At 45.3% G+C, this 15,978-nt stretch overlaps 1 protein-coding gene across 2 annotated transcripts; it reads left to right on the forward strand.

The window, feature by feature from the left end:
- Positions 1-4,654: 4,654 nt before the first annotated feature.
- On the forward strand, positions 4,655-11,746 carry Plau (plasminogen activator, urokinase). Of its 2 annotated transcripts, XM_090346599.1 has the most exons (11): positions 4,655-4,736; positions 5,017-5,101; positions 5,451-5,481; positions 5,627-5,734; positions 6,179-6,353; positions 6,546-6,637; positions 7,197-7,392; positions 7,568-7,716; positions 8,772-8,912; positions 9,219-9,367; positions 10,631-11,746. In XM_090346599.1, exons 2-11 carry the CDS (start codon positions 5,045-5,047, stop codon positions 10,805-10,807), a joined length of 1,275 nt encoding a protein of 424 aa, XP_090202725.1. In that variant the 5' UTR covers positions 4,655-4,736; positions 5,017-5,044; the 3' UTR covers positions 10,808-11,746. The 2 variants fall into 2 exon arrangements, with proteins under 2 accessions (XP_090202725.1, XP_090202724.1); XM_090346598.1 differs by lacking the exon at positions 4,655-4,736 and having other exon boundaries at positions 5,018-5,101; positions 5,451-5,734.
- Positions 11,747-15,978: the final 4,232 nt, after the last annotated feature.

Consider the following 15,978-nt stretch of genomic DNA (forward strand, 5'->3'; position numbering starts at 1 on the left):
TATGTTGAATTGAGAGACCAACTTGGCCTGGGCTTTTGGTGTTATTGACGACACAGTATAACCTCAGGGTCCAGCCTTTGGGCTCTTTGCTCTCCATGAGTAAGGAAGCAAGTATGCAGTTTTCTTCCAGGCCACTGGGGGCCCCGGAACTCCAGCACCTCCCCTATCATGTTACAGGCCCAGACACAGCTTTTATTGCCAGTCAGTTTCACCTGTATTACTGAACACATGGTGAGAAGGGGGGTCCTCAGATTCAAAGAAATCACATTATTAGTGTTGCCTACCCCCTTCTCAGCTCTGCTGTTTGTTTGCCCACATGGAAGAGGGAAAGAAGAGGTTCAGGTGGCACAGGGCCACAGACAAGGGGAGTGTGTGGGAGTCAAAGATGTGGGGGAGAGCAGCCATGCAGCTGTCCATCCCAGCTGCCTAGCTGCTGGGAACTTCAGGCCAAGGACACAGTATCCTCACTTAACTGGAATCCAGAGATGGACTTCAGCATGACCTGGCCCTCTGAGCCAATATAGTCACAGGAAGGGAAGGGAAAACAGGAATTTAGAAAGTTTGTTTCTGGCTCTTAGAGTATATAGCTTGGTGGTAGAGCACTTGCTTAACATGTATGAAGCCCTGGGGTCTATCTCCAACAAAGTTCTCCCTTCCATCTGTGGCATCTAGAACTGTGCCTAGAACAGGAGAGCCTCACCAAAAATACTTAGGCAATTCAGGCACAGTCACATGTGCCGGTAATTCTAATTACTAGGGAGGCAGAGATATGGAGGACTATAGCTTTAGTCCAGGTTCAGAAAAATATTAGTGATGTATGATGGTCGCTCCTGTAATCTCAGCTACACAGGAGGCATAGATAGGAGGATTGTGGTCAGATATCCACCTAGGCAAACACATGAAATTATAACTGAATAAGTTCCAACTACCAAAAATAAGAAAAAAGCAAAAAGCAGATGACTGAAAGAATATTGAACATTTTCTTTTTCCTTTTTTTTTTTTTTTTAACTCTGGGCCTGGGCACTGTCCCTATGCTCTTCAGCTCAAGGCTACCCCTTGAGCCACAGCCCCACTTCCAGTTTTCTGGTGATTAATTGGAGATAAGAGTCTCATGGACTTTTTAGTGCCCGGGCTAGCTTTGAACCTCGATCCTCAGATCTCAGCCTCCAGAGTAGCTAGGATTACAGGCGTGAGCCACCGCTTCTAGCAATGAACATTTTTTTTATGTCATTTATTCTGCAAAACATAACACAAGCAGGTCAGGTGTTGCTCTATTGGAGGAGAATAGAAATTTAAAAAAAAAACTAAACTCTATGAGTTTAGTCTAAGATAACTAAACTTGGACAAGGTCTTTCTATAGTATCATGATGAATATTCTTCATATAATAAACCATGTGACTCAATGTGAACTTCCCTTTGGAGTCTAGCTGGTGAGAAAATAGCCTTTTAGACACTCCATTTCCTGAACATGTCTCAAGGCCAAGTCTAAATACTCTGTTCCTCTCTGCGCACTTGGCATTTATCTTTTCTTTTATCAGGAGCTCATGGAAAGTGGCCCCTCCATCAATCCGTGTGGCCACATCTGACTCAGGAGGTCTAGACCCTTGAGCCAAAGAGGCAGGAGTTGATTACTTCTCTCTTGAACTTAAGAAAGAATGAAGTCATACACATTCAGTTCCTTTTGCCTTTCTCCTTTAACACAAAGCTTAGTTCCTAGGTTTCAGGTTAGCAAGTAACTTGTATTATAAAGAGAACAGTTTGAAACTCAGAATCCTAACCAATATTTGTGGAAGATCTCCAAAGCCAGTAGGAGGGCTTGAGCTGAACACACCTGAGCTGGAGCATCTTCTGTTGCCTTTAAAATATTTTATGGGACCTTTTACTGGTCCCCTTCACAGCATTCCACCTCTTTCCAGGGACATTGAAATCTAGAGCACAGTACAAGAGTCAGAAGAACTGGATACTGGTCACTCATTATCCATACCTTCTTTGTAACATCATTTTTCTTTCTTTCTTTCTTCCCCCCCCCCCCCCAGTCCTGGGGCCTGAACTCAGGGCCTGGGCACTGTCCCTGAGCTTCTTTTGCTTAAGGTGATCACACTGTCACAGCTCTACTTCTGGCTTTTTCTGTTTATGTGGTACTGAGGAATCGAACCCAGGGCTTAATGCATTCTAGGCAAGCACTCTATCACTAGGTCATGCTCCTGGCAGAATGGGAAAGACAATTCCAGTCAGCATCACAAAACAGTTGTGAGTTAAAAGAGGAGTGGTTTATTTCAAAGTGCCTTTAAGCATCAGACAGAAATACCACACAAAGTCAGTACTATTTCACATGATGATGGAGGAGGAGGACGAAGAGGAAGACAAGGGGGAGAAGGAAGAAGAGGAAGAGGAGGAGGAGGAAGAGAAAGAGGAGGAAGAGGAGGAAGAGAGAAGCCTTCAAGAATGCCCCAAAGCTTTCTTTTCTCAAAGATTTCTATTCATTGATTCATTCACAATAAAGTCCCTATAGGAATAAGGCCCCTACCAAGTGTGGAGGGAAAGATAAGTTATCTGCAAAGATAAGTTCTTCAATCCCAAAGAACCAAGTCTAGTAACAGACCACACCAAAACATGCTCAGAGATCTCAGAGTTCTGAAGATTAGCAAGAGGAAAAAGCAGTTCTGCAAAGAGTTAGAGGTATTAGGATTATTCACTCAGGTGAAAAGAAGGCAGGAAAAGAAGGAAGAGGAATGTCATACTGCATAGCGGTCTCTGTTTGTCCAGGAGGAAATGAGGTCATCCTGCTCTCAAAGAATCAGCATGACTGCCCCCAGCCAAGTAATTCGGAGTCATGAGGACTGCTGGGAGGAGGGGAGCAACGTGAATCATGACAGCCTGCTGGGAATTTCCTAATAACTAACCTAGGAGTTTCAGGGCAAGTCTTAAGGCTATAACATCTCTGTTTACATTTTTATCAGGTTTATTTACAATCAATGGGTTCCCCGATCTAAACAAAACTGACCACTGTCTTGTAGAGGAAATAGCAAAGTGGGCTTTGAGATCTATGGAAACTTCGACTCAGTGGTTCCTTGGCAATTCCAGAGAAGTTGGGTCACCTGCTTCATGCACTTTCCCTACCCAGAGGCTGTCATCCTAGGCCCTGGTTGGAATGGAACCTTTCTTCTTCCTACCTCTTAAACTTTTCCCTACTTTCCTTCTGCCTCTCTTAAGTGATGACCAGACCCCAAATCCAGGATTACAAGGCAGCAAAATGCTACTGGTATATGCAAGGAAACGAACAAGACTCCAGCCCTTTGGAATTATTAGGACTCAGCCTCCTTTCTCCAATGAAGTAATCCAGTTCTTCTGGGTAGCATCAATATGACCCCAAACCCTTGGTCCTGACACCACAGCCAAGAGCTAGAGATGACTGAACCCAGAGTCCTTTCTGTGCACCTCCAAATGGTACCTGAGTGAAGCATGTGTGTGTGCTTGTCCTTGGAAAGGGCAAGTGGTGTCATTTGCCTATGATCTGACTTTCTGGAGTCCAATAAGCAATTGCTTTTAATCTTAATATAATCAATGCTCTGAGGTGAAGCAGAATGATAAATACAGCTGCATTTTAAAAATGTATAATTGTTTTTGGAATGGATGATAGAGATGGGTCTAAAAATTTTTTAACAGTATACGATGGCATGTAATGAAAAATAAATCTTATTTCCTTCAGATTCCCTGCTCTTTCTTCTACTGGGAGCAGGGTGCCCAACTTACTAACTTTTCACAGTCTACAGCCTACCCACATTAGTGAAGTTTTAGGCCAGGTGCTAGGCCAGGTGCCTGTAAAACTAGCTACTCAGGAGGCTGAAATCTGGAGATCAAGGTTTGAAGCCGTTCCAGAGAGGAAAGTCTGTGAGATTCTTATCTCCAATTAACCAGCAAAAAGCTGGAAGTGGAATTGTGGATCAAGTTTTAGAGCACCAGTTTTGAGCAAAAAAGTTAAGGGACAGTACTGAGGCTCTAAGTCCAAGCTCCAGTACCGCCCCCAACTCCATCCCCCCCCCATCAAACTAACCAGAAACCCAAATCTCGATTAAAATCCAACCTTGCCTTTCATCCTCTGATAACACCATTAAATTCTATTATGGAGAGCAATAAACTTCCTCCCCTGTCTCCATTGGTCATGCCGGTGATTTTAGGGCACCCCACCACTAAAGGCAGCTCAGTTTTAGGAAACGAATGTTGCATTCATTTTCACGTAGATAGATAGGACTTTCGTGGCAGGTGGGGGGGGCAGGTGAGGGTGATAGGTTGGAGAAGGGAGTGACTGAGTCCAGAGGAGACCTCAGGGCAGGAAGGGAGTCTCCCCAGAGTGTACAACCTCTATGCAATTGGAGGGTGAGGGAGAGGACAGGGCAGAAAGCTGCCTTGGGGCCTGCACTTGGACCCAGTGAATGAAAGGAAAGGCCAAGGATTTCTATGTCTTTTGATGCCTCAGGTCGTCTCTTAGGCTGGGGTTCGAGTGGCACCCATTCTTCGTCCAAGCGGAGGAAGCCCTGGGACCAGGCCACTGCGGGCCGCAGGGAAGAGCGTTGGGGGGGTGGGGGGGCGGTGACTCGAGTCGGGGAGGAGCCAGCCTGGGGCGGGTCCTCATATACGGCGGGCGCTGCCAGCCGGCAGCACAGAGCAGAGAGGAGGCCCCGCAGTGTCAACCAGTCCCCGCCGTGCCCGCGCGATCCCAGCCGCCGCAGCGCTAGGTGAGTGCGGCTTGTCCCGAGAACGCGCGGCGGCGGGGAGGCAGCGCTTCCCTTCCTCCTACCTCAGGCGGCCCTGGCGGCTGCTCAAAGGCTGCAGCCTTTCAATCCTCCATCGCGTCCAGTGCGTCTCCTTGCGCTGCAAGCCGAGACCGCCCGCCGAACCTGGGGAGCTCGGTCACCATCAGCTCCTACCCCATCCCTCGCCCCCACCACCAATTAACTCACCCGCCGCTCCTCCTGGCCCCTCGGCTTCTTGCCTTGACGCTTCCTTCCTTTGCAGTGCGGCTGTCTAGAGCACGAACCTCGCCATGAGAGTCCTGCTTGCGTCTCTCTTCCTCTGCAGCCTGGCCGTGAGCACCTCTAACGTAAGTGGGTTCCCTGTTTGATTTTGAAGGGGGGAACGCGCAGAACTCCTGAACAGCTCCAGGGGAAGCAAGGGAGTTGGAGTCCTCCAGCATCAATGGGGGACTTGAAAACCCAAGGGGGTTCGTACTGTCGGGCAAAGGAAGAAGCCCCAGGGATGGTTCCAACCTTAGGGCACCTGGTACGGGAAGCTTAATTGAGACAATCCATTTCTCCCTGCTGGAAATCTAGGACTGTCCCTTGTAGGGCTAGTTAGGGAAGAAGGGTCTTTGGAGTAGAGGTCAGTTTGTCCTCACCCTGGAGTCCCAGGAGCATGGGACCCTTGATGACACCTCCCCACATCTCTTTCAGGGCAGTCATGAACTTCACAAGTCGGATTCATGTGAGTATTCACCCCTTGCACAATAGTTGGCTTCACAGGCATGTTGGAAAGCCTCAGGAGACAACTCCATTCCCAACCTTGCTTCTGGGCTGGCTCCCCATTTGCCTTCTTCCCCTTGCTCACCCCACACCTTTGTGCTCTCCAGCAAACTGTGGCTGTCTGAATGGAGGAATATGTGTGTCCTACAAGTACTTCTCCAACATTCAGCGATGCAGCTGCCCAAAGAAATTCCAAGGGAAGCACTGTGAAATAGGTATGAGGATCTCATACTGGGACTCTTAACTGGGAAAGAGTGGCACCAGAGGGCAGGAGTGAAGGATGGGATACAAGGGCAGGCAGAAGGGTATGGGAGTGTGTACCTGTGATCTCAGCAGGAAAACTGTGAGTATGAAACTAACCTGAGCTACACAGTGTGACCCTATGTCAAGGGGTCAGGGAGTGAGGGGGGTAGAGGGGGAGGGGAAGGAGAGAATACAAACATGCAGACAGAAGTTAGGAACTCAAGGGTGACATCTTCATCCCTGGGTGATATGCATGGTCTCAAACACAGAGACTCATGAAGCAGTAGCTGCATAACTGTGAGCCGGATAAGAAGGAGACACTTTCCAATTTCATCTCTGCTAGGTCTAAAACCACATCATCTCTGAAATGCCTGTCTGATGTCCTCTAATAACCTCTCATCTCCACATCTTTGTAGACACGTCAAAAACCTGCTATGAGGGGAATGGCCACTCTTACCGTGGAAAAGCCAACACTGACACCAAGGGTCGACCCTGTCTGGCCTGGAATTCACCTTCTGTCCTTGGGAAAACATACAATGCTCACAAATATGATGCTCTTCTTCTGGGTCTGGGGAAACACAACTACTGCAGGTAAGGTGGGGACCAAATACCAGGAGCCTTCCCCATGGCCTTTCAGAAACTGTTACATCATCTTCTACTCCTAGAATGCTGGCTATTGCGTGAAAAAAGCCAGGCATCTAGTTGAGTCTTTCTTGGAGGGAAAGATGCAGGAAAGGCATTCTGGCTTGGAATGGCACCCACTATTGTCATGTGTTTTATCAGGAACCCAGACAACCAAAGACAGCCATGGTGCTATGTGCAGATTGGCCGAATGCAGTTTGCCCGTGAGTGTATGGTGTCCCGCTGCTCTGCTGGTAAGTGTTACTGACTGCTTATAATAGTCTGGTATAGGACTGGGAGTTTGGCCTAGTGGTAGTGTTTGCCTAGAAAAAAGCCAGAAGTGGGGCCGGGAGTTTGGCCTAGTGGTAGAGTGCTTGCCTAGCATGCACGAAAACCTGGGTTCAACTCCTTGGTACCACATACAGAGAAAAAAGCCAGAAGTGGTGCTGTGGCTCAAGTGGTAGAGCCCTAGCCTTGAGAAAATCCAGGGACAATGTTCAGACCCTGAGCTCATGCCCAGGACTGGCAAAAAAAAAAAAAAAAAAAAAAAAGAAAAGAAAGAAAGAAAAAAGAAAAAGCCAGAAGTGGTGCTGTGGTTCAAATGGTAGGGATCTAACCTTGATAAAGCCTAAGGACAATGCTCGGGCCCCAAGCTCAAGCCTAGGACTGGCAAAAACAAAAACAAAAACAATTGGGTATAACAGGAGACAAACATATATGCTCCTTTCTTCTATCACAGGAAGTGTACCAGAGTGAGCTACTTTATCTTTCCTATCTCCCCAAGACATCCTTGTCTTTGTCTTACACCTCCAGAACAAGACCAATTCCAATGTGGCCAGAAGGCTGTGAGGCCCCGCTTTAAGATTGTTGGGGGAGATTTTATCAACATTGAGAACCAACCCTGGTTTGCAGCCATCTACAGGAAGCATCAAGGAGGCTCTGTCACCTATGTGTGTGGTGGCAGCCTCATCAGTCCTTGCTGGGTGGCTAGTGCCACACACTGCTTCATGTAGGTTCATTTCTTCTCTCTAACCCTTCTGCCCGACCTCAAATATCCCCAGATTCTCCCCCATAGCCATCATCGGCCTTGGAGATAATGATACTTTTCAGCCCTCTATGGTGGGAAGGAAGAAGTAATGGGATTTATGGGGAGCAGGCTATCTGACAGATCTTATCTCCCACAGAAATTACCCAAAGAAGGAAGACTACATTGTCTACCTGGGTCGATCAACACTGAACTCCATGACTCCTGGGGAGATGAAGTTCGAGGTAGAGCAGCTCATCCTACATGAGGACTACAGTGCTGATAGCCTGGCCCACCACAATGATATTGGTGAGTGAAAACCCTCAGCCACCATATTGATGGTGGCCAGGAAAAGAGGAGTCCAGGAAGAGACCCAAGGGGAGGTGGATTTATAAGGGAACTTGAAGTACCTGCCTTCCGCAACAAAGGGAATGTTCAGAGTGCTGGGTGCTCCTCTGTAGAGACCTTGCATTTCTTAAATATAGCCTTAAGGAAATAGGTTTCTACATGGAATGGCTTGTATGGGCAAATTAGAATGGATGCATTTTCTGTCTACACTGGGATACAGAATTTGGAAGAAAAGCACCTTGCACGGATTGATTTAGCTTAGCTCCCTCAGCATTTTTCTTTTTTTGCCAGTCCTGGGGCTTGAACTCAGGGCCTGAGCACTTTTCTTGGATTTTCTCAAGGCTAATGCTCTACCACTTGAGCCACAGCACCACTTCTGACTTTTTAAAAAAATGTGTGTAGTACCAAGGAACCGATCCCTGGTCTTCGTGCATGCTAGACAAGCATCTACCACTAGGCCAAACTTCTGGCCCCCTTCAGCATTTTTTTTTCAAACAGAACTGTTTAGCTGTGCCAGGCGTGGTGGCTCACTCCTGTAATCCTGGCTACTCAGGAGGCTGAGATCTGAAGATCAAGAATCAAAGCCAAGCCGAGCACAAAAGGGCTGAGAATCTTATCTCCAATTAACTTCTAGAAAATGGGAAGTGGGGCTTGGCTCAAGAGTAGGGTGGTAGCCTTGAGCTGAAGAGCTCAGGGACAATGCCCAGGCCCAGGGGTAGGGCAGTAGCTTTGAGCAGAAGAGCACAAGCTCAGTGCCTAGGCAGAGTTCAAGCCCCATGACCCACCATAAACAAAACAAAACAACAACAACAAAAAACTGTTTAGCTGTATGTGGCAACCCTGGCTGCCTAAACCTTCACCACCAGCTAGAACAAAGCCCTTAGAACACACAGCAAGGAAGATTTCCAGATGCCAAGTTACCAACAGATCTTTCTGGATGACTTATGACCTAATGGACCTAGGCACACACAAATACAGCACTTCCTCAGCATTCTGCCTTTCTTTCCCTTCTCCAGCCTTGCTGAAGATTCATTCAAGCATATACCAATGTGCAAAGCCATCCCGGTCCATACAGACCATCTGCCTGCCCCCAAGGGTTAATGATGCCCATTTTGGCACAAGCTGTGAGATCACTGGCTTTGGAAAAGAAAGTTCCAGTAAGTGACATTTGGGGAGAATTGTGACCTGGGAGTGAGTGTGGGTAACACATGAAGGAAAGCCTGGAAAGAAATGGGAGCACTATGGAGGTGTCACCTGGCTCCAGAGATACAGCCCAGAGTATTGTTTAGGGATTTGATGGGGTAGGCTACCAAGGTAGACTGGTGATCACCCATGTAAAGGATAACGATTTAGAAGGGAGGGAAACAAATAAGGGCTTTTGCTAATAGGCATACATTTTGGTTCCCCTCCCTGAGGCATCAGACACCTCTTAATGCAAACTCCTCCATGTTTTCTTCATTTAGCTGACTATCGTTATCCAGACCATCTGAAAATGACAAGTGTAAACCTAGTTTCCCACAAGGAGTGTCAGCAGCCCCATTACTATGGATCTGAAGTCACCACTAAAATGTTGTGTGCTGCTGATCCAGAATGGGAAACAGACTCTTGCAAGGTGAGAATCCAAACTATCTTTCTCCATCACTTCCTACCTGCTAACTTCAAGGAGTCTCTTTTAGCCAAAACTAGAAGTCATAATCAAGAGCTCAGGATGTTGAGGATTTACACAAATCTTTTTTTTTTTTGTGTGTGTGTCAGTTGTGGGACTTTAACTCTGGGCTGGGCATTGTCCCTGAGCTCTTTAGCTCAAGGCTAGTGCCCTATCCCCGGAGCCATAGCTTCACTTATATACAAATCTTTATGTGTTCCCCATACGTGTCCTAAGCTTGGCTGTCTGCTAGGCACTACAGATCACGGTGACTAAGAGGACCTTAAGAAAAAGGAGATAATATAATGCAATATAACTTGATACCCAGGATTTATGGCATGTGAATTATAACAGATCAGGTGGGGCTGGAGATATAGTTCAAGTGATAGAGCACTTGCCTAATCAGCTAGAGACCCTGGGTTTAATCCCAGTACCACTAAATACAAAAATCAACAATTAGCCAGTTACCAGAGGCTAATGCCTGTAATCCTAGCTACTCAGGAAGCTGAGATGTGAGGATCATGGTGTGAAGCCAGCCTAGGAAGGAAAGTCCATGACACTTCTTCTCCAGTTAACCACCAAAAACCTGGAAGTAGAGATGTGGCTTAAACGATAAGAGTATTAGCCTTGAGCATAAAAGCTCAGGGATAGTGCCCAGGTCCTGAGTTCAAGCCCCAGGAGCAGCAACCTCCCCCCCCCCCCCGCCCCGCCAATTTTTTAAAAAATGAGATGTTTAGAAGAGGGAAGGGAAGCTTTAACTAGAATGTAATAAAATAGTATCTAAAGAGATGGAGGGCTAGACATAATGCTGCAGGCCTGTAAGGCCAAATAGTTGAGAATAAGGGAGGAGGATCTGAAGTTTGAGGCCAGACTAGGCTATATAGCAATACTTGGTTTCAACATACAAAATATTGACAAAGAAAGAAAGAAAAAAAGAAGAAAGATAGAAGAAAACAAAGGGCAAAAAAGAGGTAGAAGGAAGAAAAGAGGGGGTTCCAATGGAAAGATACAAAATTGAGACTGAACATGGAATATGCTAGGATGGGAGCTTTGCAGGTAATTAGTAGAAATGACAATCGTAGGACTGATCTAAACTTTCATGTGGTAGAAAACTAATCAAGGGAGTGACTCGTGTCTTTGACTCTAGTAACTGTCCCCAACCTCTCTCAGGTATGGTTAGATAGTTGGATCAAAAGGCCCAAGGCTCATATTACATTTTTGGCTTCTCAGGGAGACTCCGGAGGACCGCTTGTTTGCTCTACCAATGGCCGGTTGACCCTGACTGGGATTGTGAGCTGGGGCCGAGACTGTGCCTTGAAGGACAAGCCAGGAGTCTACACAAGGGTCTCACAGTACCTGAACTGGATCCACACCCACATTGGGGATGAAAATGGCCTCGTGCTTTGAACATCTCCAGGGAACCAAAGGAAGAAACAAATGGGCAGACAACTCCTGTGCTGACTGTCATCTGTGCAGCAGGGTCATCTCCATCAGCTCTAGGGAAGAGGCTGGGTGAGACAGGCTCTGCAGAGATGATTTGCTTGTGCTGCCCATCAGGGTAAGCAATAATAGCCTTACCCTCAGACATGAACCTGGGTGCTGGTTTCCCGGACCTTCCTGGCCAGGATGGAGAGATGGTCCTGTCTCAGAATGGTTTTGACCAGTTACATCTTCTGTACTAAAGCCTCCTGGAGTTCAAAATGGTGTCTCCTGTATATAGGTGGGAGGAGAATTAGTTCCACCACCAGAGTCATTCATGAAGTCTGTTTTTGGGAAATGAATAATTTCCTAATTAGGAAGTATAACAGCTGAGGTCTCTTGAACCAGCTTGGTCAATGTGAGAATAGCATTTGGGGATTTGAGACACTAATAGTTTGAGGGAGGGTCTCTGACATTCACAAATGGATTGAGAAGTACCATTTATGTTTGTGTACTTGACACTGGCTATGAGTGTAAACAAGTAAAAGAAATAGAGCTGGTATGTTCCTATGTCTGACTGTAAGCCTAAATAGTTCCCTAAAACTGTGGACTGTGGTGTCACAGAGTAGTCTATCTGGGTCACTACTGGGGCCTCTTGGATCTCCCATGTGATACTTTCTGTGATTGTAGCATTTTCAAGTATGTCCTGTGACCAGCACTAAATGTCTGTTTCACTTTTAAGTAGTTACCACTTTCTTGGCCAGTTAAACACTCTGACTTATTAGCCAATTTTGTCCAATCCTCACTGGATGGGGTGAAGACCACTCCTGTATACTGAATATTTAATAATTATATTCTGATATTTTTATTTATATCTATTTTTATAATTATAAATAAGGGTGATCAATAAAATGATTTTTTTCTGAAGATTTTGGATTCTCTCTTGTGTTTGTATAAAAGAGAGGTGGAGGGAACATAAAAAGAAGAAAATGATCTATCCTAGTTTCTTGGCAGTCTTGGGCAGACGCTCCAAGGACAAAAATACTTGCATGAGTAAAAAACTGCTGATCCCAAATGCCATTGGAAATCTATGGCATTGAGGGAACAGAAAACCTAATTTCTCATCATCTTATGGAGGTGGTATATTTTCTCAGTATGTTATTGGAACATCCCTACACTTAATAAGGTTTTGAAAAAGCAAAATGAGTAGAACTATAGGGAAGGGTTTCCTTAGCAGGTAAGGATACAAGTCAGAGCCTCCCAGCTCTGCAAATTGTAGGCAGGCTGAGTTTCAGCTTCCAGTTACCTCCTTAGCTTGATGCCTTTTTCAGTGTATATCTTGTACAAATGTATACAGTGCTCTTTTTCTTTCTTTTTTCTTTTTTTTGGCCAGGGAAGGGGCTCAGGGTATGGGCACTGTTCCTGAGCTTTTCTGCTCAAGGGCTCTACTAAGTTAAGCCACATTTCCACCTAGGCTGGCTTCAAATCTCAGTTCTCAGATCTTAGTATCCTGAGTAGTTAGGATTATAGATTTGAGCCACCAATGCCTGGCAAGTGCTCTTTAAAATTGAATATCCTATTTTACTCACTCTGATATCCCAAATCCTTGGGTTGACCCCAACCAAGAAGAAACTTACGTGAGTAAAAATTGCTGATCCAAAGAACGAGTCCAAGTCTATGACCTTCAGAGAAAGGAAAATATCATTTATATGTGCAGCTAGTACTGAGTTTTTTCAGTGAATTAATGAAGCACAGGCCCAGTAATGGCTGGGCCATTGCTACCCCTAAGATCAAAGTACTCAAAATCTAAAGCTAAATGATGTCCTAATAGGGATAATCATGCACTTTGAGCATAATCAGGTTCTGAAGACCTGGAAGGTAGAAGGCAGTGTGGGAGGTATAATCAGATGCCAAAATTCTGGGATTTCCATCATGTTAATGGGTTTTGGCAGTGTTTCTTAGTGGAGTCACCTGAGAACCTTTAAAAGATATATATGCCTCACCTGTAGAAATTATGATTCAGGTCAGGGCTGGTGCCAGGGCTTGTGATTTTAGGAAAGCTCACCAGGCATTTCAGATATGCATCACTGATTTTAGTGGCAATTGCTTAGAACATAAGAAGGACCTAGAAAGTTCAAGTATACTCAGCATAAGCTTTCTGCAGGAATAGCCATTTTTCTGAGTTGGATCTTAGGAATACAAAATCTACTCTGTGGAACCCTGAGGTTAAACACCCTAGAATACTGAGCTTTTAATCCCCCAAATCTAGCTTGGCTTTTATTATTTTTTTCACATGATGTGCTATAGGTGATTCAGCATGGGTTTTGGAGTCAGGTGCCCCCAAGTGGAATCCTGGTTTTCATACTGTGTGGCTTGGAAAAGAGTGTTAGCCTCTCTATGCCTCAGTTTTCTAAATTATTAAAAAAAAAAAAAAGATAAGGTTGGCTGTGATGGCTCACATCTATAACCCCAGGTACTCAGAAAGCAGAAATCAAGAGGATCACAATTCAAGGCTAGTCTAAAGGTTGCTAAAAGGATTCATAGCACCTAAAGAAAGCACCCAGATAGTGACTACTTCAAAGCTAAGTACCTCCTCTAACTTTCTATAAACTTTAGTCTATAGACTTTCTATAGAAAATGCCATCCCAGAATGGTACTGAGTATTCTATAAGAGTGGAAACTTGCTAGGAAAGAAAAAGGCATTGGGCAGCAGTGGCTCATGCCTGTAATCCTAGCTACTCAGGAGATTGAGATCTGAGGATTGTGATTTAAAAGCCAGCCTGAGCACTAAAATCTGTGAGACTCTTATCTCCAATTAACCACTAGAAAACCAAGTGGTGCTATGGCTCAAGTGGTAGAGCACTAGCCTTAAGCTGAAGAGCTCAGCGACAGTGCCGAGGCCCAGAGTTCAAGCCCCATGACCAAGTAAAAAAAAAAAGAAAGAAAGAAAAAGACATGATTATTTGAAGCTAAGGGGCCCAACCCAGTCTGAGTTGCTGCTCAGCTTCTGCATTCCCTGCCAGGGGCCAAAAAAGATCTTGTTCAAACTTGAGCAGCTTTAACATCAGATCCTCTCTGACATTGAAAACAGGAAGTATGAGCCCCACTGGTTCATTGAGCAAGAAGGCTGCTAACACTCTTCAAACCATTTGCTAGTCACCATCTCCACCAGCTCCCTCCCCCAACCCCTCCTTCCCAGACAGCTACAATCCCTACATCTTAGGACTCAGGCAGGCAGGCATCCAGCTATATCTCCAACGACTTGTTTCAGAACTGTAAATTCTTAGGGAATTCTTACTTTAGAGACTGCCTTATTCTAGTGTTCTGATAACAATGTGCTCAGTTCTTCACATAGACTCTGAACTGTTCTATTCTTGGTTTCATCTCAAGGTAGAAAACACACAGCAAGAATGGGGGACCTGTATGAGATGTAATATAACTACAGCTGCAGAGCTAGGGTTTGGACCCAGACAGCACATGATCAGCAGTATGACATTTTACCTTTCAGAAGGGCTAGACTTGGGCCAGGAGTGTGGCCTAGTGGTAAAATGCTCACCTAGCATGCATGAAGCCCTAGGTCCGATTCCTTGGTACCACATACACAGGAAAAGCCAGAAGTGGTGCTGTGGTGGTAGAGAGCTAGCCTTGAGCAAAAAGTGTCCAAGGACAGTGCCCAGGCCCTGAGTTCAAGCCCCAGGACTGGTGTGGGGGGAGCGGAGGGCTCAGATTTAGGGAAAGACAGCAGACTTTTTTTTTTTTTTCAAGTTTCCTACTTCACGGATGCTCATTTAGATGATCATTCTTTTCTCCTAAAATGATTTCCGGTTCATGTAAGGAGACCACACTTACCCACTAGTTTTAAAATATTTCACTCTTGTCAAGACAACCTCAGCCTTCTCTGCTGAAACCTGGTTTCATTGAAGTGGTTTCCGTTTTCACCAGAATTCTTCCTTCTGAAATACTCTGTGGCCCATTCTACTACCAGAGCTCAACTTGATTTCTCTTTTGCCGTCTCTTTCCCAAGTCAGCACCTCACAACAACCACACCCCTGCACACTCATTCCCATTGGGTCCACCTTCCTCCTCAGCAGGAAACATCTGAGTTCTCCTTTGAGTCAGACACAATGAGAGAGATTGCTGAGATATTTTCTAAATTAGTTCTATTGAGATATAATTCAGATACTATATAATTCACCTATTTAAAGTGCACAAGTCCATTGGTTTTTAGTATATTCTCAGCATCAGGCAACATCACAACCAATTTACATCATCATCTCAGGGAGACCCTAAACCCTTGAGCAATTATCCCTTTTCCTCCCTAGCCCCCTCAGCCCTAGGCAGCCTCTTACCTACTTTCTGTCAGTGGAGGTTTGACAATTATGGACATCTCATATAAATAGAATCGTATAATACGAAGTCTTTTGTGACTTGCCGCTTTCATTTAACATCATGTTTTTCAAGTTTTATCCATGTTGTAGCATATGTCAGTATAGTTGCTGGGTTCTAAATAACAAATTGGGGAGAAAAGATGGTCTAGGTTCCTTTTGACCTTGCAGCGGACACAATGAGAATCAATAAATAATCCTCCCTCTCTCCCTCCCTCCTTTCCTTCCTTTTTCTTTCCTTCCTTCCTCCCTTCCTCCTCCCTCCCTCCCTCTTTTTTTTTTTTTTTGTGTGTGGGGGGGTTGCCAGTCCTGGGCTTGAGCTCAGGGGCTCTGTCCTTGGGATTTCTCAAGGCGAGAGCTCTACCACTTGAGCCTCAGCACCACTTCCGGCTTTTTCCTATGTATGTGGTATGGAGGAATTGAACAGGGGTCTTTGTGCATGGTAGGCAGGCACTCTACCACTAGGCCAAACTTCCGGCCCCTCCCTCTTTCTTTTTAAAGTGCCTACATTCCAAACTTTCTCTTAAACAAACTGAACATTATAAGAACAGATGACATAATCCTAGTCCGCAAGGAATTCATAACTTTACAAAAGGAACAGCATCATTGCAACCCAATGAGATAAGCACTATAATTAAAGTATACATAAAATAATGATGAGGATGCTCTTTTTTCTTTTCTGTCTGGGGAAGTTAAGAAAAACCTTACAGAGAAGATGATATTTCACTTAGGTCTTAAAGATGCACAGAATTTGCTGAGAAAAGGCATTCCTGG

Source organism: Megascapheus bottae, chromosome 15 (genome assembly GCF_031878675.1).
Source record: "Megascapheus bottae isolate mThoBot1 chromosome 15, mThoBot2.hap1, whole genome shotgun sequence".
NCBI classification, from domain to species: domain Eukaryota; kingdom Metazoa; phylum Chordata; class Mammalia; order Rodentia; family Geomyidae; genus Megascapheus; species Megascapheus bottae.

What these genes read in the sequence shown, in the direction of transcription:
- Plau (XM_090346598.1), top strand. Translation starts at nt 5,458, where the DNA reads ATGAACTTCACAAGTCGGATTCATGTGAGTATTCACCCCTTGCACAAT. An exon ending in GGTGTCCCGCTGCTCTGCTG is followed by an intron (nt 6,638 to 7,196) that starts GTAAGTGTTACT and finishes TTACACCTCCAG; the next exon opens with AACAAGACCAATTCCAATGT. An exon ending in GGCCCACCACAATGATATTG is followed by an intron (nt 7,717 to 8,771) that starts GTGAGTGAAAAC and finishes TCCCTTCTCCAG; the next exon opens with CCTTGCTGAAGATTCATTCA.